The 21,156-nt window shown below is 37.3% G+C and overlaps 1 protein-coding gene across 4 annotated transcripts in view; it reads right to left on the bottom strand.

Moving 5' to 3' along the window:
- Positions 1–21,156, bottom strand: part of AKAP7 (A-kinase anchoring protein 7) — a 134,460-nt gene that overhangs the window by 52,255 nt on the left and 61,049 nt on the right. For all 4 annotated transcript variants that reach the window (XM_087865495.1, XM_045805551.2, XM_087865493.1 and 1 more), the window contains exon 7: positions 8,784–8,931. In XM_087865495.1, coding sequence (XP_087721621.1) covers positions 8,784–8,931 — 148 coding nt within the window. The remainder of the gene's footprint in view (positions 1–8,783; positions 8,932–21,156) is intronic.

Genomic DNA, 21,156 nt, shown 5'->3' with positions numbered 1-21,156 from the left:
TGAGGATTAAATCTTTTCATGGTTTTCTTGAACCATGAACTGAAGCAGCAATTTGTAAATATTTTGGCTTCAGGACCACTTTACACTCTTGAAAATTACTAATAATCTCCCCATCTTCCTTTCCACTCAAAGAGCTTTGGCTTATGTAGGCTATTATTTATCAATATTTACTACATTCAAAATTAAAACAGAATTTTCTGAAAATTTATTAATTCATTTCAAAATATCATAAACCCATTATGATAAGTAATAAAATATTACCATTAAGAACTTTTAAAGATTTTATTTATTCATATGACAGAGAGAGAGACGGCCAGCAAGAGAGGGAACACAAGCAGGGGGAGTAGGAGAGGGAGAAGCAGGCTCCCAGCAGAGGAGCCTGACGTGGGGCTCAATCCCAGGGCTCCGGGATCATGCCCTGAGCCGAAGGCAGATGCTTAACAACTGAGCCACCCAGGCGCCCCAACCATTAAGAACATTTTTATGAGAAACAACTATATTTTAATTAAAAGTTTTTATAGTGAGAAGAATGGCATTACTTTATATTTTTGCAATTTTCTTTAATGTCTAGAATAATCAAAGATCACTTTATCCTCTTGTCTGATTCTGCATTCAATCTGTTGCAATATATGGCTTCATTTGCAGCCTAAGGAAAATCCAGCCTCACACAGATACAAATTTTTAAAAGTGGGGGGGAGAATGAGAGCCTTTTCAGATAATCATGGATATTCTTTGATATTATACCCAAACACAACAAGTTGTAGTTTCTTAAAGTTTCGCTGCAATGTGAAATCTTAAAACTTTGAACTTTTCTTACTCTTTATACTCAGATCTTTTGGTATCTTGAACTTTCAATGGAGCTTTTATCTATCCATGTCTTTGTAACACACTGGTCATTTAAAAAATATGGAGTTATGCAGATCTTCCATATTTTGACACCCTTCTTTACAAAACATCAAAAAAAAAAAAAAAACCATATTAGGGGCACCAGGGTGGCTCAGTCAGTTGAGCATCTGACTCTTGATCTTGGCTCAGGTCTTGATCTCAAGATTGTGAGTTCAAGCCCCGTGTTTTGCCCCATGCTGGGCGTGGAGCCTACTTAAAACAAAAACAAAACCACACTGGAGCAATCATTAATATCACTCATAGATTACCAAGGGGAAGTAGTAAACTTCTGGGGGTGATGGAAATATTCTGGATCTTGATGGTGGTAATGGTTTCACAGTTGTATGTATATGCTAAAAACTCATCGAATTATACACTTTAAACATGTACGGTTTTGTATATAAGTTGTACCTCAGTAAAATAAAAGTAGTGTGACAGAAGGGAAAAAACCTGTGAAAATGGAGTTCGTTTTTGTACTCTGTGCTATCTAATTTTGTTTATGAAATTTTCCATAATAAAAAGTAGGAAAAAGTCTTCAAGTTTTAGGCAACTGTCAAACTCAAGGCAACAAATTAGAGTTTTTCAAAATTCTTATTTTTGCCCGAAAGCTTGAATTTTATCATTAGTAGTAAATAATGTCAGATGCCCCTTGTGACAAGTGTATTTTAAAGAAAATGCCAGCCAAATGCCCAAACGTGAAAATGATAGCTTGCAAGTCATTTTTCAAGAAAAAAATGACATTCCAGAAAAGAAAGTGGCTACTTTAGCTTGTAGCTTAAACAATGACACAAGTGCTTTTCTTCCTGCTTCTAGATGCAGAAGTGCTTTATGCACCCTTCTCATTTCCATTAACAAAATACTACAAAAGACACATACAGAGACAAATCAAATACCATTGATAGATTTTACTACTCAGCAAGAACATTTTTACATGAAATTGGCTTTTTAAAAAAAATGTTTTTAATTGCAACTGCCTTGACACATACTGGCCACACACACCATTGCTTTTGCACTATTAGTATAAATGTTAATGCAGTGGAAAAGACAAATATCTTGGCATCATCATAAAAATAGTTTTGCCCTCATAGAATTTAAGTATCTTGGGGACCACCAGGTATCCATGGATCAAACTTTGAGAACTAGTAAACTAAGGTCTGTTTTAACAGAATTTAAAATCCAGGGGTGCCTGCATGGCTCAGTTGGTTAGGCATCTGACTCTTGATTTCAGCTCAGGTCATGATTTCAGGGGCGTGAGACCGAGCCCCATGTCAGGCTCCACACTCAGCAGGGAGTCTGCTTGAGATTCTCTCTCTCCCTCTGCCTCTGCCCCTCTCAGCACACTCGCTTGCTCTCCCTCTCAAATAAATAAATCTTAAAAAAAAAAAAAAGAACTTAAAACCCAATGGAAGTGTAGCCCTGCAAATTATTAGGATATTAAATCATTCTTAGATAAGCACAGTGAAGCACATTTTTCTACAGCAAAAAGTTCACATGAGAAAAATAAACATTCGAACACATATCTATTCCCAATACCCCTTCCCACAAAATGGACCTTCAAGAGAACATATGTCATTTGAGCAAAACAAATATTTTCAAATTAAACATTTTAGAAATTTGTTATTTATCACTGATCTAAGTTTCAGATTAAGAATTCTAGAAAGCTCTAAGATTTTTATTCTAGTTATGGATTTCACCCAAGGAAGAAAAATTGTTGATTTCCTTCTCCCTCCAACCTATTCCACTGCAACAACCAAGGGATGAATTACATTGACAGTATTATCTTGCATAAAGAAGATCCTCATGCCTACATACTCAGTACACTGGAAGCTCTGTCCTGGTCTCAAAGGGGAAAGGAGCACTGAAGATTAGGCACCAAACTCAGAATTGATGGTTTCCCCAGATGGACCCCAAAAACTCTTTTCTGGCTGAACCACCACCTAGAAACAACTACTCGAAATCCCTCTGTAGACCAAGTCAAACCTTTTAAGACTGACAGGATTGTCTAAGCTGTCCAGGTCTCTAAAAGGTGCCTCTCAAAAAAGGCACATTTGCATAGAATAAATTCACTGACTCACGTCACTGAGAATTCTCATAGTGTTTCATCCCATAAAGTCTGAGTCTGGTATCTCTCTGTTCTGACCTGTTGGGCACTGGATACAGACTGAATTGACTACAGCTGCATCAACTCTAATTTACCTAACCATGACCCTTTTCCTCTCCTATAACCCTATCTGTGCACACTTATGTGCTTCTCTTTGAGCCAACAGTTGGCCCAATCCTAACCCCTTCATTGCCTCTGTGCCATAGACTGAAACTAATTCAAAGTCATATCTTCGGGATCCAATTCTGTGTTATTATGTGAAGTATTAAACTTCACCCTCTTTTATCCCACATCTATCCACTCAGTCCTTTTTATTACATACCCACTGCCTCAGGATGTGTGACTGCGTGCATCTCCTTTCCTACTCCTTCACCTACTCCTCATAGACACAAACCTAGCAAGCTCCCTGCCATCCCTTCCTCAGCTAACTAGACTGTAGGTTCAGTCATTACGGTCTTTGTAGTGTGCCCCCTATTACTAATATTACCTCCAGCCTGCTTCTCTCCCCCTAAATCCGATCTGCTGCTCCTGGAAGGTGTCGCTTCCCTGCTCTCCACCTGCCTACTGAGTCTCATCCTATTCTTCTGAGCTCTGCCACTCCTTACCCCACACTCTCCTAGAAGGTAAAATCATAAGCTTCTTCCCCTGCATCCTAACAAAGCCCACTATTGTTATGGGCAAACTCCAGTTCATCTATTCCTCCTTCTTCTCCATTTCTCATTGCCCAGTGACTACACTCTTAAGGACTATGTCTTATACTTCTCTGTATCGCATGATACCGAAGAGAGGCATATATACATTGTACATACTTCATAACATTCATTAAATTAATGATGAATAATTATTATTAAATCAAAAAATAGTTGAGGTTCCTAGAAAATTATGGTTTCCGCCTATATTTGCAAAAATTATAAAGAAATATGCTGGCCTGCAAAAAACAAAAAAATACCTCTAGACCTTTCCAAATTCCCCACTGCCTTCTCTAAGATATGTCTGACAGCCGAAAGTAAACTAGTCTTTGCAAGCATTAAATTGCTCATCAATCTTACAAAGGTTGTCATTTAGTCAATTACCTTCCCTAAGCTGCCTGAGAAAAGTTAATTCATCCAACTCCAGGAAGTAGCTTACTGAGAACAGCTTCCACCACTCCAGGATATCTGAGCCATATTTCATGCCTAGTTTCACCAGGAAACACTGGTTTTTTACCTTTTTTTTTCTTTTTGGATTTGATTTTAGCTGATCATTGCAGTTAGGTTTGTAAGGAGTTGCAGCCCAATATTAAGTAGGCATACTATCACCCAAAGTTTGGACTATGACAGAACTAAGATGTAGAGCCTTTTCTTATATCTGAAAACATGAATGTTGCCTCCACATCCTATCAAACTCTCCTAACACTCACATAGAGGTAGATGATGGTTGAAGACAGGAGGAAAATGTTCAGCATGGAAATGTAAAGCAGCACAGTGACTGGCAGGGAAATCCAAATTCAGATGCCTTCGGGAACCAAGCACGTAGTGTGAACATGTTCAGCAAATTTATGGTAAGAACAACAGAATAAGGGGGATGAGAAGGGCAGCTACTTCTAAGGTCAGTGTGCCAACTACCCCATCCAGAAAATCGTTACCATGCAAGAATGTAGACCCAGTGTCACATTTTCTGGTTGTTCGGGAGCCAGCGGGAACCCAGATTTTTTACATAAAATTACCCCAATGTTGGCAAGTTATTAAAATTAGGAAAAAAACCAAAAAACAAAACTCTGTGCCAGCAAAATACAAAATGAAAGGCTGCTAATTTATGATCTCTGGAACACAGAATTGGGGTATAAAAAATATTATAAAAACACATTCCTAAATCTCTACTTCACACTCACTTTTAGTAACCAGATTTCTCTATTAATCCTCTGGGTCTGAGTACATATATTAATGATCATATCAGGTAGGTTAAAAGTTTAAATGCAAAAGCAACAAGAAAAAAAAACTGGGAGAAAATATAAATGAATATGTATCAAATCTTTTATTTGGAGATGACTCTAACTATAATAATTAAAGAAATCACAAAAGAATTTTTCATCTATAATTTAACAAAACTTAAAAGCATTTATTGTGAAAAATGTCTTGTGACCAAAATTAAATGTAAAATAAAACCTGGAAAATACTTGAGCCAATATAGCAAAGGGCTAATTGTCTTTACTATAAAAAACAAAATAAAACAAAACAAACAAAACCCTCACAAATTGATAAAAGACATAAAAAGAATAGATTCTAACTTCTTATGGACAAGAATGGTTTGCTGTTGCCAGCTCCTAACCCAGCTCAAAGCAGTGTTCCCCTTGGGACTAGGGCTGAGACATCTGCCAAACCACACAAGTACAACACAATGAGCTCTCAAAAACCTAAAAAGCACCAGAGGAAAAGAAGTGCCACAAAAGATCCAACAGCTAGAAGAATTCATACCCAAGGAACTAGAGATTTTAAAAATATGAAAAGTCCTGTTTGGAAAAATGCCTCTTTAGCTCTTCTACCTACTTTTAAATCAGATTTTTTTTTTTGTTCAAAATGGCCGACAGATACATGAAAAGACGCTCAATGTCACTAATCATCAGGGACATCAATCAAATCAAAACCACAATGCTATATCACCTCATGCTTGTCAGAATGGCTATCATCGAAAAGACAAGAGGCAACAAATGCTAGCAAAGATATGGTGAAAATGGAACCCTTACACACTTCTGGTGGGAATGTAAGTTGGTCCAACGACTATATGAAAGAGTATGGAGGTTCCCCCAAAAATTAAAAACAGAAATACTATACAATCTAGTAGTTCTACTACTGGGTATAAACCCAAAGAAAGATATATGAACTCCCATGTTTATCACAGTATTATTCACAATAGCCAAAATATGAAAATAGCCCAAATGCCCATCAATGGATGAATGGTACATATACACAATGGAATACTATTCAGCCATGAGAAGGGAGAATAGCTTCCTGCCTGTGACAACATGGATGGACATTGAGCACATAATGTGAAGCAAGATGAGTCAGAGAAAAATGAGTACTGTATGATGCCACTTACAGGTGGAATCTAAGAGTTAAACCTGTAAAAAGCAATAAAATGGTGGTCACCAGAAAACTGGGCCATAGGGGGGTAAGAGCAATGGTGTTTGAAAGCGTACAAACTTACAAGTAGTAAATAAGCCATAGAGATCTAATTTACAGTATAATGAATATAGACAAAAATATTGTACTATAATTAATGTAACATGATAAATATCGCTACATCGGCAATCATATCACAACATATAAATGTATCAAAGTAACACCTTGTACTCCTTAAATTTATACAATATTACACACCAAATTTATTTTAAAAAAGAAAAATGAAATAAAATATTTTTAAATATATGAAAAGAACATTAATAATTAATTATATTGAAATCCTCAAAGAGATAAATGAAGGAATAACATCCATGAAGCAAAAAACAGAATAGGAAAATATGAAAAAAAACCAATTAGAAATCTTGGAGATGAACATAAAGTCATTGATATTTTTAAAATAATACTAATAATAATACTAAGATGCCCTAAATGGCATAATTGAGACAGCTGAAAAGAATTCCAAGAATTCACTACTAACAAATTAAGACATTGGAAATAATGCAAATCTAATGAATTCCCTCCCCAGAAAAATTCACTTATGTACCTACAAAGTTTTATAAACAACTCCCAGAGTCTTTGAACCCACTTCTACCCTAGACTTCTGAATGCAAAATATCTTAAGAATGGAAATCTGTTCCACTCTATTAATATAATACATTATTAATATAATAAAATACTGTTTCAAGGCATAGGAAACAGACTTTAAATTTGAGTAAGGATCAAATCAAAAAGAAGTCAATTAAATCTGATCAAGAAATGAAACTCACAAAGAAAGTGTCCTGAATCTTCCTAAATATTCTGTTAAAAAACTCAGGTAAAAATAAGATTGAGAAAATCAGTAACTATCCATAGTAAATAAAGGAATTCAGGTGTGTATTAAAATTGGTTAATTATAACACAATAATTATCATTTTCGATGCAAATATGATTTTAAAGCACATTTTGGCAACACAAAATGTGACAGAAAAAGTAGAGCATCTGTAATAGGCAAAAACCAGTTTTTAAAATGTTAAATGATCAGTATGGGGATACAAAATTGGTGGAGTTTAAAAGAAGCTAAATTGCTCTGAGTTAGAAAAGATAAGAGATAAAGAAGCCTGAGGGGAAAATCTGGAGATATTGCCTAGAATAAGGGGAATTTTAAAGACAAAGCTGAAAAGAGCAATAAAATAGAAAATTTACGGGTTGATGCATCGTGATTTGGGGTGAGCTGAACAGAGCTGTCTAACGGCAATGTAGGTGACACATGCTATAAGCTGTATGATGTCAATCCCACAATATCTTTGGGAAAATCTACACATTGTTCGGGTTTTTTTATTTTTTTGTTCTTTAAACAGGATCAGGAGAGGCAAGGAAGGGCACGGAGTTCTCCTTCAACATTGGCCTGACGTAAGTACACAGAGAACATACAGAAAGCTAGCCAACATCTGTGTTATACAAGAAAGTCTTAAGTTTGCCCTTTGCTATTAACCTAAATGGAAGTGTTTGGCCCTTATCAAAACTCCGATGGAAGATTCTGAAAACACAAAAATGTTCCTTAAAATAGCCGTGAAATGTTTCAGAATACAAATTCAGATGACATAGGGGAGTATCTTCTGTTTAAGATAGCTAAGACCTTGGGAAGGTAAAATGATGACTTCTCTGAAAATGTCTAGTGAGAATTTGGAAATAAAATTGTGTCTCTGGAACATTTTCTTTAATGCATCAATAAACTTCTGTATTAAGATTCTTTTAGGATGTATACTTCCACAGGTTTTCTTCAAGCTGATATGGACAGGAATTATCTTGTTTGAAGATCTTGAAATATTTAAAATACAGGTATTTATCTTCTTTGATTACTTCTTCTTTGTTACTTCAGAAGTATACAAATCAGGTTGTCTTGAAGTTCACAATTTTATTTTTTAAATTTTTTTGAAGTTCACAATTTTATAAGAATAATGCCTGGGTTTGAAATAGCACATTTGCATCACAAGAGGTCAGCTTCTTTTGAATACATTCATACTGCAGAATAGCCCTGTTCTGGTTTTAACAAAATCTTCATTTGAAGTATACACTTTCCACTTGGAAACATAATTGTGTGTGAGTCTGTCTCAATCATATGCCATCTTCCTGAGAAGATGATAGAAGCATTTGTGTCTGAATCTTTGTTTCCCCAAAACTCATGTTTCCTTTGGGGAAGAAATTGAAGGACAAGTTTTCAATCTTTCCAGGCCACCTAAACTTTATCTTCCCAGAATGAAACTTTTTGGCCTGGAATATTCTATTCCTAATTCCTAGTTAAAAGCAGCAAGCCTGGTGTGGAATGGTGTGTGCATATAGACCTTCACTGGAGAAGATGTTTTCTTCATATTCATGAAATAAAATTAAACTGGATTGAATTTTGAATCAACGTTTCAAGACTTCATTATAATTATATTTAAAGTGCAAAAGTATAAAAACCATAGGTACTAAAATCTTGACTGATAGATATGAGTAGTAAATATGTTCTATACAATTTCTAATGTATTATTGCCAAAATAAAATATTTACAAAAGTATATCATTGAGAAAAATATATACAACTAGCCCTAAATATCTGCCAAAAGATACGATGCTAAAGAAATAAAAACTAAAGATAAGTAATCTTTAAATGGTACTCACCAATCACAATTGAAGACTCACAGTGATAATAACCATTACTTTGTTTTTTCTTTAGCATGGAGCAAAGATCTATGCGATGTACCATTTCTTCTCCAAATATGTGACTGATAAATTTTTCATAGAATTCAGGGTCTATTTTTTTCACTCCCTTGAAATGACACAACAAAATCACATCACTCAATCATTCCACCGAGACAGACAGTTCATATTTATATCACTTTCTTAGAACCTGTTACTACACTTTGATATACAGTTCAGTTCTGCCTACCAGCATTTGAGAATAGATACCACAAAATGGTTGTAAAGCTGTTTTTAAAGGCTCCCTGTCTAGGATGAGTTGTATCACAAAAAATAAATAAATAAATAAAAATTAAAAAAAAAATCATTAGAGTGTTGTGTTTAAATTTGGCAGCATTTAGAACTTCATATACTTTAAGCTTCTGAAATAATAAAGTATATCAAGTTGAAGTTTGAGGTACCAAAAAAAGTAATCATCTCCAACAACAATGGAGAAATGGATGAATTTTTTTAAAGTGATATAGATCTTAACATTTTATAATGTATAAAATGTTTTAATAAGATGGATGCAATTTTTAAACTCCTTCTTTAAGAATTACTTGAAGACAGTTCAAGGTTATTTGAATTGGAGGAGAGGGTCAGTGGATCTTCCAAGTCCTTCTCTACTTGCCTCTTCTTATTCTCAGTATCTTTCTCAGCAGGAAGAGGGCTGAGTGGTGAAAAACAACAGTGGAAAACCTTGCTACCTCTGTAGTTTCCCAAAACATGGAAATGAACGTCTCCCCCACCTTCCTATGCAATGGTCCTGCACCCAGCCTCGCAGTCCCAAAACACAGTCCATAAGATGAAGATACAATACTATATGGGGCAAGTTTACTGGCTGACCATGTGTGAACTTTTCCTTTTAGTTTAAAACTTCCAAAAATTTTACCCTCGCAATACTTGTTGTTTTTTAAAATTTAGAAAATATGAGGAATCTAGCGTCTAACTGGCTCAGTCAGTGGAGCGTGCAACTCTTGATCTGGGGGTTGTGAGTTCAAGCCCCATACTGGGTGTAGCGTTTACTTAAAAAATAAAATCTTAAAAAAAAGAAAAAGAAAATATGAAGAATCTAAAAAAAAAAAAGATAAATTGTAGTTAGAATATATATTTTCCCTTTTTATTTGCAAAAAGTTTTGACACAAATTTTAAAAAGATATAAAAACAAATTAAAATTAAATTGCCCCACACAGCAACTACTACCGTTTTGTTATGTATTTTCTTTTTCCTATGCAAAACAAAGTACTCTTTTCTTTTTTACAGGAATGTGGTTGAGCCATGAGTACTATTTAGCAATCAGCTTTTTTTTCAGTTAATATGTCAATAAATAATATACAGATGTGCAAAATATTTTTAATGTTTTTGTTTTCATAGTACTCCACTGTATGGGGGCATCATTAATTTATTCATCCAATTATTTATTGTTAGACGTTTAAGTTGCCCTTAATTTTTAATATTGTATTTAACATGTTTTTGTTGATGTACATTTTTGTTCTGTATCTAAACTGAGCTGCTGACCTTTCCGAGCTGCTCTACTCACAGACTTTCCCACCTAAGTTAAGAGCGACTCTATTCCAGCTGATCAGGCCGAAATCTTAGGGTCACCCTGAACTCGCCTCTTCCTCTCATTGTCTCGTCCAAGCCAACCAGTTTGCTCTACTGTCAACATGTGACTAATTTTCACTACTCCCTTGCTGCCTTTGTCCAAGCTTCCCCAGTTTCTTTCACCTGGATTATCCTAATAGCCTCCTGTTTTCCCGCCCTATGTATAAAAACATACATCACATCAGGTCACTCCTCTGCTCAAAATTCTTTCCAAAGGCTCCCCATTTCTCTCAAAGGAAGAGCCCCCTTCCCCAGAACAGCCCACAAGGTCCTGCTCTGCCCGCTCAGTACTTTCTGGGCCTTGTCTTTTACTCCTCCCTTCACCCTTCCCCAGCCTCAGCCTCTACTCCATGCCTTCCTGGAGCACACCAGTGCAAACCCCCCTCAAAGTCTGTTTAAGGCTGGTTTCCTTTCCCGGAAATGTTCTTGCCCCAGATAGCCTTGTGACCGGTCTCCCACCTCCTTACAATCTTTGCTCAAATTTTACTTTCTTAATTGAACTTCTCCTGACCACTCCCTTTAATATGCGCTCCCAAATCCTTTCTGCCCTTCCCTCTCTATAAATATTTACGGTCATTTTTCCATGGTACGTACCACCTCCTACCGCACTGTGAAATTTACTTTACTGTGTTGATGTTTCATGGGCTGTCATTGTCTGTCTCTCCCCATGAGCATGGATGTTCCACACAGAAAAAGAATTTTGTCTGATTTGTATTCACTGAACTGTCCCCAGTGCCTAGCACCCTGCGTGACAAGGAACTGTGTGTTAATAAATAATTGTCACAAATGCAGAAGATCAAGTTTCAAAAAAGGGTAGCTGACAACATCAAATGGTGCTCGCTGGAAGATCAGTAAGAGTGAAACCCAGTGGACAACTTTTGCTTTGGGGAGTAGGAAGCCCTGAGACAGAGAGCATGCTGCCAAGGAGCAATCCAACTGCATGAGCTCAAAGAAGCTCTGCTACTTTTCAAGATGTGGTTGTGCTTCAGCGTCCTTGTCCGTAAAATGAGGTTAACAATGGAACCTCCTTCAAGGTGTTAGATGGACTAAATAAGTGAACTTACAAAAGTGTTTAAAACAGTGAAATATAGTAAAGGCTATCATATTTATATGATAAATGCTCTTATATATTAATATTATTATAATATATAATTAAGAGTTAATTATATATTATTATAACATTAATATTATAAAATTATATATAACATACATATCTATAAGTAGTGAACTTTAAGGAATAACTTCAGTAGAAGTAAGGTTTCAGAAACGTTTTAAAAAGGTTTTGAGTAAATGGAAACTGACCACTCTTGTTTGTCTTTTCAATGCTCTTTCGGGTGTGCATGTGTGCTGTTTGGTGGGGGGGACGCAGGGCAGGCTGGTGTCTTTCCCTTAGTCCAGGCAGAAGCAGACTAGTCATAACTTCGCAGGAAAAAAAGAACTTCGGTTTTCAAGACATCAGTGCCAGTGCTGGCCAGCCACCATAATCTCCATTTCGGTTTTGTAAGATGTCATTACTTCTTTAAAGTAAGAAAGAAGGGAAACATAACAGTGACAATTCACTAGGCTTATTTAATTTTAGCAAAAAATAAGGACCAACCATTTTTACAAGAATTCTTCACAGATGACTTCCAACATGAGTCTTTAAGGAATGAATTTTTATTAGAGAGTAGAATAGAATTAATTCTTTAAATCATAATTTATAGAGAGAATGGTGGTTCAAAAAGCATGTTTTAGGAGGCACTGAAATTATATGCCCTGAACAGAAAATATCTTCAGTGATAAAGAATCTAGAAATAGATAAGAATCTGTTTTGTCTGATATATAATATTAACATGATGTTTGTTCTCTAGGGAATTTTCTGTTTGGCAATATATTTTCTTCTTTTTTTTCAGGCTCTTTTTCCCATAGCAATATACATCTTTTCTAATAAAATGTATCTGAATTGATCTCACCACCCAGCTACAGCAGGTGGTATTTTTCTTTCATAAGAAAAGAAAGGACTATTATTCTAAGAAAATAAAGGAGCACATCAAAATTGGATATCATTCAGGGTAAGGCTAAGAAGGCTCCTATTTTCTTTTCTTTTCTTTTTTTTTTAAAGACTTATTTATTTGAGAGGGAGAAAGAGCATGAGCAGGAGGGGCAGAAGCAGAGGGAGAGAGAATCTCCAGCAGACTCCCCACTGAGCATGGAGCCTGAGGCAGGGCTCCATGTCACAACCCTGAGATCACAACCTGAGCCAAACCAAGAGTTGGACGCTTACCCGACTAAGCCACCCAGGCACTCCAAGGCTCCTTTTTTCTGAATGCATCCACTGAGTTGCCAAAATAGTCCCAGAGATAACACCCTGAAAGGTTCTGGCTTAAAGCTAAAAAGACTGGGTTAGCATTAGTTTCATGTTTTAGACCCCCCACATTATTCTCTGCTCCCTTTCTTCATAGGGCAGACCCTTTCCAAGGTACCTTGTCATTTAAAGATCAATGGAAGTATAACGCATTAGGAGAGCTCAAAGAAAATTACAAAAGTGGCTAAAGCCAGAAACATTTGACCTGTAAAGGCTAAGAGAGTTGGGACTACTTCCAACGTAGGGAAACAATGTGTAGGCTAACTCATACCAAACCATGTAAAGGGTGTGGCACCCCCGAAATTGTGGACGTGCTTGGTGACTACCTAGGACTAAACCTGAATATTATTTTTGCCTTGGACCTAGCAGGGACAGGGTATATTTTCAAAGGCTTCACATTTGTAATTTTACCCAATATAACCGACATACCAATTATGCAACATAACACTGAAAGACAAAATAGGAAGTTAAATACAAGATATCTGACTTGGAAACAATAAAAGAGTAGCAAGAAACATCAAACAGAAAAACTTTTCAAGACTGTCTTAATTAGTCATTAGAAATGACTATGGGTCGCCTGGGTGGCACAGCGGTTAAGCGTCTGTCTTCGGCTCAGGGCGTGATCCCGGCATTATGGGATCGAGCCCCACATCAGTCTCCTCTGCTAGGAGCCTGCTTCTTCCTCTCCCACTCCCCCTGCTTGTGTTCCCTCTCTCGCTGGCTGTCTCTATCTCTGTCGAATAAATAAATAAAATCTTTATAAAAAAAAATGACTAAAGTTTTACTTTCTTTTAGCCTAGTTTCAGGCACCGTTTCAGGAAAATTATCAGTGATGTTCAAAGCCACTTGATAATCTTTGATACAATGTACCATGAAACCCTGAGAATTTCATTCTTAATTGTTACTTGGCCCCTGAACAGCCAATACAGGAAAAATGCCACTGAGACCATGATGAGTATTTTCAGAATCATCTGAGGCTGCATCTGCTAAATAACAGAACCTATTTACTCAGGAAGCACTCACTGTATCACTTACATTTCACTAAATGATGTGTATAATGTAATATGTACTAAAGAGGGCTCAGACTTATGTTACTACACACCAAACTCTATTTTCAATATAGAAGTAAAGAAAGCCATGTAATATGAAAATCCCCTTTAGTTTCCAATCTGAATATGAAAATCATTCTAAGGTTCTGAAAGATAAAATTTAATTTCTATGACAAAGTTATCGTGATCAGAGGAACGATGAAATGCCAGTTTCATTAAAAAGATTAAGACTGTTATACAATAGCAGATAATTTTTTATCGTGACTTGTTATCTTATAATAATCACAACTTCTATGATGAAAACATAAATAGGCTGTAAATCAGACAAAGAAATTATGTCTCCTACTGATGGTAAGCCTGACATTCCTGGAGCTCTGCTGTGTTTTCTATAGTTAATTCCTGTTATGCATCGCTATAAAGAAACGTATTTTTCCTGTGATAATGACGTGAAACCAAAAATCAGAAATAAATTGAGAGCCAAACCAAACTGGTTTGTCATTTTGGGGATCAGCTGGTCAAAGATTGGTAATCTTTTTGTTGTTGTTGTTGTTGTTGTTAAGATTTTATTTATTTGAGAGAGAGAGAGTGTGCGTGCACACACACATGCACAAGCAGGGGGAGGAGAAGAGGGAGGAGAAAAGAGAGAATCTCCAGCAGACTCCCCGCTGAGCACGGAGCCGGACTTAGGACACCATCCCAGGACCCTGAGATCATGACCTGAGCCAAAATCAAGAGTCAGATGCTTAACCCACTGAGCCATCCAAGAGCTCCAAGAATGGCAACCTTTTATACTCATTTCCATAACTGGGAAAGTTTATCTATCTATAGTAGTATAGCATTAGTTAAAAAACTAAAATTATTTTTAATGGTCACTGCCCCTAATGAAAAGTTACATACTGGCAATTCAAAGTTATCAAAAGGATCTAGATATTGACATGGGACTTCTCTGAGGCAAATCTTACTTTATAATTCTTAATGGCTCCTTCCTTCATGTGTTGGCATAATTACACTTCTCATTATTTGCATTGTTTCATTTCCATCTTCCTCCCGATACAGACCCCTCGATTACCTTCTTGTCAGCTGCAGCCTTCCCTCAGCCCCTCTCAGTCGGGGTAACAGAGTCCCTTCCCGTTCAAGCTCAGTTCCATCCAAGCCTGTTCTTGACAGGGATGGAAGGAGACAAAGGAGCCTCACCACACGAGCTACTGGGCTCTAGAACGGCATAGTGATTTCAGATCCAGTATCCAGCACCCCTGAGTGAGATCTGCCTGGCAGCCTTCCTGTCTCCTTGTCCTGCCTCTCTGGGTCACCCCTCGGGGCAGGGCTCTGCCTTGGTCCCCCTGTCCAGCATGCCCATTTGCTGCCTGGGTGAGGCCCTGATACCCTGCCTCGTGCCTGTCACTAACTTTAGAGATGATAAAGTAGGAGTGATGGAAAATAGAAAAGACAATGGTACTTTGCTCATTGTTTGAGCCAATCTGAAAAAAAAAAATGATGCTCGATCATCTGTACAACAAAAGCAACAGAAAATACACAGTACTATGTACAGGCTCTGTTCGAAACACTCATTTAATAATCACATAGTTCTAGGAGATTGGTACTATTATTACCCCCAGAGAAGGAAACTAAATCACAGGGAAATTAGGTCACTTACTAAAGCACACATAGCTAGTAAGAGGGTAAGAGGAGAGCACAGACAAATTGAAAAGAATAGAATGATAATATTCAAGCTCATCACTATTTCCTTTAAAATATTAAAACTCTAGGGCTATTAATCATCCTTAATATATAATCATATATACTACCATATTTCTAAAACCAATGTAAAAATTACTTTGGGAATCTCTAGCATTCTAAAAATACCTGCCTTTAACATGCTATGTTAATATTAATAAATCAAGTGATAATTATATGTCCATTACGAATGAATTTCATAGAGGGAAATGAGAAATAATTCACAGATGTTACATATACATGGAAAAAATTATCTAATCCAGCCTATAAAAAGAACTCTTCTTCTACTGTCAATACCCAAATAATCGAATAAAATATTGGCAGAGATTGCATTTTCTAAACCAGCTGTTTGAGTACACAGTATTTCTCAATTCTTCATTTTACTATATGACGGAGCATCACCATGGGGTTTTTAGATAAGCCACCCCTCAATCCCTCTATTTATAAATTTGCTTTTAGCACTACTGCCTTGTTTAATCTTGAGGCTTGAGGAAAAGAAACAGTAGAAACTCTTTACCCTAGCATTATAGCTAAGATTTATAATATTATACCTTTCAGCAAGTAATAAGGAGAAATATAGCTGCTAGAACTCTATGTTTTTAATCTCCTGTTGACACCTCCTTCTACCTATCTTAACACTTTGAGAGGAGCTAAACGCTCCTCGGTGGTGTCAAGTGGCAAGGAAAGCCAGCACAGAGTGAAGATGATGTCTAACTCCTAATGGCGCAAGCCACCTCACAGAATCACCAAAAGAATACGCTGTATCGCTTCCTGGACTCTCTTTGCCCAAGGTGCTGGCATCAGAGAGAACAGAAGAAGAATCCACATTTAGTTCATTTATTCTAATGACATATTAACCAAAAAGGTAACATTTTGATGGGACCCAGGACATTCTCAAGGTCACCAGCTCCCTGGAAAATTACATGGGCTCATTCTTTGTCTACTTAGCAAACCTCTTCTCAGTTCCTCCTCAAGCCTTCTTGAGGATAGCAGGAGAGAGCATACGTTGCTTGGCCATGTGACTATTGTATTCGCCTGTGGCTTTTCTCATTACATTGAAACAAAGAAAGAATCTCGCAAAGGAGGCGTCCGAGACTGCTTCCTATACAGCTCAGTCTCCGCTGGACTCTCAATCCCCCTCGATCCAACCCCAGCTGTGCGCTTGGCTCACCAGTCTTGTGGTCACTCAGATGTAAACACGCTGCAGCCTGCTCCTCCCCGTCACATCTGTTTTCCGAATATTTTGCTGTTTGGAACAAATAACATCTTCTCCTGAACTCACCAACTTAGCCATTTATTTCTATAAACTAAAGATAAAACATAAAATATCCCCTCCTCAAAATTTCTCACCATATGTGGTCTATTGACTCACAACTTTTTTTAAATCAATTAATTAACATCTAGTGCATTAATAGTTTCAGAGGTAGAGTTTAGTGATTCATCAGTTGCATAGAACACCCGATGCTCATTACATCACGTGCTCTCCTTAATGCCCATCACACAGTTATACCATTCCCCCCACCCACCTCCCCTCCAGCAACCCTGTTTGTTTCCTAGAGTTAAGAGTCCCTTATGGTTTGTCTCCCTCTCTGATCTCATCTTATTTTATTTTTCCCTCCCTTCCCTTATGTTCATCTGTTTTGTTTCTTAAATTCCATATATGAGTGAAAGCATATGAAATTTGTCTTTCTCTGATTGACTTATTTCACTTAGCATAATACCCTCTAGTTCTATCCACATCGTTGCAAATGGTAAGATTTCAATTTTTTGATGGCTGAGTAATATTCCACCACACACACACACACACACACACACACACACACACCCCACATCTTCTTTATCCATTCATATGTCGATGGACATCTGAGCTCTTTCCATATTTTGGCTATTGTGGACATTGCTTCTGTAAACATTGGGGTGCATGTGACCCTTCGAATCACTATGCTTGTATCCTTTGGATAAATACCTAGTAGTGCAATTGCTGGGTTGCAAGGTAGCTCTATGTTTAACTTTTTGAGGAACCTCCATACTGTTTTCCAGAGTGGCTGCGCCAGTTTGCATTCCCACCAACAGTTTTCTACCAAACTCTCTTCACTCACAACTTAATCTTAAATGTTCTCCTTCAATCAATACCTTTCCCTTCTAATCAATACTTCCCAACATGAAGTAATGCCAGCAAGCCATTGGTGTAAAAAATTCTCAGGGTCTCAACAAACAGGAGAGTAAAAAAATTATTCAGAAAAATGCTAACAATTTTAATTTGTCCTCTAACACTGGCTTATATACTGCAACATACTTATATTGTGGTTGAATGTGTTCTGATTTTATAGCCTAGAGGTCAAAACCATTCACCTAAATTGGTTAGACTGTCTATAGACAGAACTTCAGACCTAACCATAGTCTCAGATCGGATCCAAATGAGAGTTAAATACCTAGACAGTGTAGAAGGGGGCTGTATATTTGACAAAACAGTTTAATGCTTGCACAGACATCACTAACTGTAGCCCTCTAATGTTAAGAAAGACCTAGAATGTTTTTGTAGCTCACCATACTCCTATGCATCTAGGACTTGCTTCTTTTCCCACTATCTTATGAATTAATCAATTTCCTTGGTTTTCTTCTCATCAACATTCTTCCTTCCTCCTGCCTCCCGCATTATTCTCAATAGAGTGCTATACTTCACTTGCCCAGGCCTATTCTGTGCACACTACTTAGGACGGAAGTCCCTACCTATCAGAGGAAGGTGTCCCAAAAAGGGAAGGTGTCAAGAACCGAGTGAAAGAGCAGGAAAGAAATAGTAACACTAAGATGTACACTGAGTGTGCTATCAATTAGGAAATGGAACAAAGTTGAAAGGTGCTCAATGATACAAGCCTTTTCACTATATTTGGCTGGAAACATTCCCTGAATATCATATTAGATAAAAGAGAGCTTGGTAGAAAAAAATTAGTTTCATATGAAACAGTCACTAAATATACAACTTGGGAATCATGTGTACCTCTTAAACCAATTTCAAAATTAGTATTTCTCTCCAGGCAAAAGCAAGAAATGTATCCAATAATTTCCTTTCTTAATATGATACATGTTGCTGTGCAAAATAATTTTATATATAATATACAATTAGAATCTTTCTTTTGACTAGGATGATCAGTAGGGGAAGAAAGGGATAAAGAAAGGGGGGGTAATCAGAAGGGGGAATGAAACATGAGAGACTATGGACTATGAGAAACAAACTGAGGACTTCAGAGGGGAGGGGGGTGGGGGAATGGGATAGACCGGTGATGGGTAGTAAGGAGGGCACGTATTGCATGGTGCACTGGGTGTTATATACAACTAATGAATCATCGAGCCTTACATCGGAAACCGGGGATGTACTGTATGGTGACTAACATAATATAATAAAAAATCATTAAAAAAAAAAAAATCTTTCTTTTGTCCTCATTTCAAACTTAATCACATTTAATGCAAAATCTCCCTGTGGTATCCTTTTGAAATATAGAATTACAGGGATTACATACTTTCCCTATTAGACTCACTGTCAGTATATATCTATGAATATAAGATTACATATTGCTTCAAAAAAAGTACAGAGATAAAGATACTAGACTAACCAGAAATTTTCACACAAGTTTCTCTTTTAGAAATTTTTTAAATTAAGTATCTTTTCAAAATTTTGAGAAGTAATGCTAGACTAGTAAAATAAGCAGTGGGTTTCATTTCTGAGCTTTAAGAATCAGCTTGGGATTTGCCGTCTCCCTTTTCCTTCTGCCAAAACACCAGCACAGTCCTACATGGAGGCCGCTCAGCCTAGGTCCTCAGTAAAGACAATGTGGAGCAGAGCCACACCCGACCCACGTCTATGAGCAAAAAATAAATCTTTGTTGCTGTAAGCTCTTGAGAGTCACAATAAATATTAGCAGTTCAAAATTCCTAGGAAGTGCTGGAATAAAGAATCAGATTAACTTGATTTAACCTAATACTAACATTCGCTTGATCCCAGAATCCCTGCCTCACGTAAAACCCTCACGAAAAATCCAAGAGAAAAATTCCAAGATGTGCTAATGAAAATACTTGCTTCAAATCTCCATTCCACTTTGCACGGTCTTAAAATTAGGTTAACTATATCATTTCTTCTAGAGTTTTCAAAGTTTTCAAAAATCTCTAACAGAATTAGGGTCAATTAGGCATCATTTATTACTCTGACAATAGTGAATTCCTAGCATCCTCGCTTAAATAATTCAGCTTTCTGTCTATAATTTCCCATATATTTCAATGTTAAAGACGTATAAAGTAGTAAACGGTTTCAAATGAACATTCATTGTACCTGTGTAGGCATCATTTTCAATGGCTAAATAATTGCAAACTCAGTGTGGTTGTTTTTTTTTTTTCAATGTAAGAGAAAGAGACAACACAACAACATAAAGTTGAAAAATGCATTAGAAATGTCAGTGAAGGGGCGCCTGGGTGGCACAGCGGTTAAGCGTCTGCCTTCGGCTCAGGGCGTGATCCCGGCGTTCTGGGATCAAGCCCCACATCAGGCTCCTCCACTGGGAGCCTGCTTCTTCCTCTCCTACTCCCCCTGCTTGTGTTCCCTCTCTCGCTGGCTGTCTCTCTCTCTCTCTCTCTGTCAAATAAACAAATAAAATCTTAAAAAAAAAAAAGTTAAAAAAAAAAAAAGAAATGTCAGTGAAGTCACTTGCTATAAATAGCGCTCTTTGACACACTGTAGATGACACAGTTGACTAATGGCACCTAGAATATCTCAGAAGAAATTACTATGCCATCTCAGAGCAGATTACACTGAATTTTTTTATTTAAAAAAACATTAAAATGAAAAGAGATATGTTGCTGTGTTTTGTTTATTTACTGATTTTCAATTAAGAAAAATCCAATTCCACTCCAGCCTTCGATCTAAGGGCACCTGGTCATATGAAGAAATTTGAAAACAACTAAAAATCATGAGGAATTAAGTCCATTCGGCATTGGGAGATTCAGGAACAGGTTATTGAAGCAATCTGCTTTATCTTGTTCCAAGGATATTTTGAGACAAGCGTTTGTCTGGAAGGATAAAGGCTTGCTGATCCCTACAGTGCCGCCTTTCAGGCACGGGGTGAAGGAAGCGGCAGAACAGTCTTGCAGGCTCTTGGGCTCAAGGCTTCCTCCTGGCTGCTACAGGGAGGGACTGTTGTGAATACGGGCGAGGCCTCTCCGCTGCCGGCCCTGAGCTCCTTCACAGCTGCTGGAGGCACTCCCTCCCCTTTGGAAGCTAGTGCTTCCTGAGAGTCACCTCCCCTGGGCCCTCTTTCACACTTTCTCTACCCTCTTACTCAGAGTCCTCACCCTCTGGGAATGGAAATTTGCTGATCCTTTCTGAGATCTGTCACCTAGAAGCCTGCTCCTCCCTCTACAGTCTTCCCCATCCTGAAGCAGCTTCTCATGAAAGTCCTGCTGATCCCCATTGCTTCTGGCCAGACTTGCACATCATCTGCTTTTTACAGATTTCTCTAGCTCCTGCTTTGCCTGAAGATGCAGCTGGTGATATTTTCCCCGTTGTCTCTATTGCTCTGTACAGTTTTCAGGAGGA

The sequence above is a fragment of the Ursus americanus genome, chromosome 11 (assembly GCF_024610735.1).
Source record: "Ursus americanus isolate L20-20 chromosome 11, mUrsAme1.1.p, whole genome shotgun sequence".
In the NCBI taxonomy this organism is placed as follows: domain Eukaryota; kingdom Metazoa; phylum Chordata; class Mammalia; order Carnivora; family Ursidae; genus Ursus; species Ursus americanus.
The sequence above is the reverse complement of the archived record's forward strand: the minus strand, read 5'-3'. Positions and strand labels throughout refer to the sequence as shown.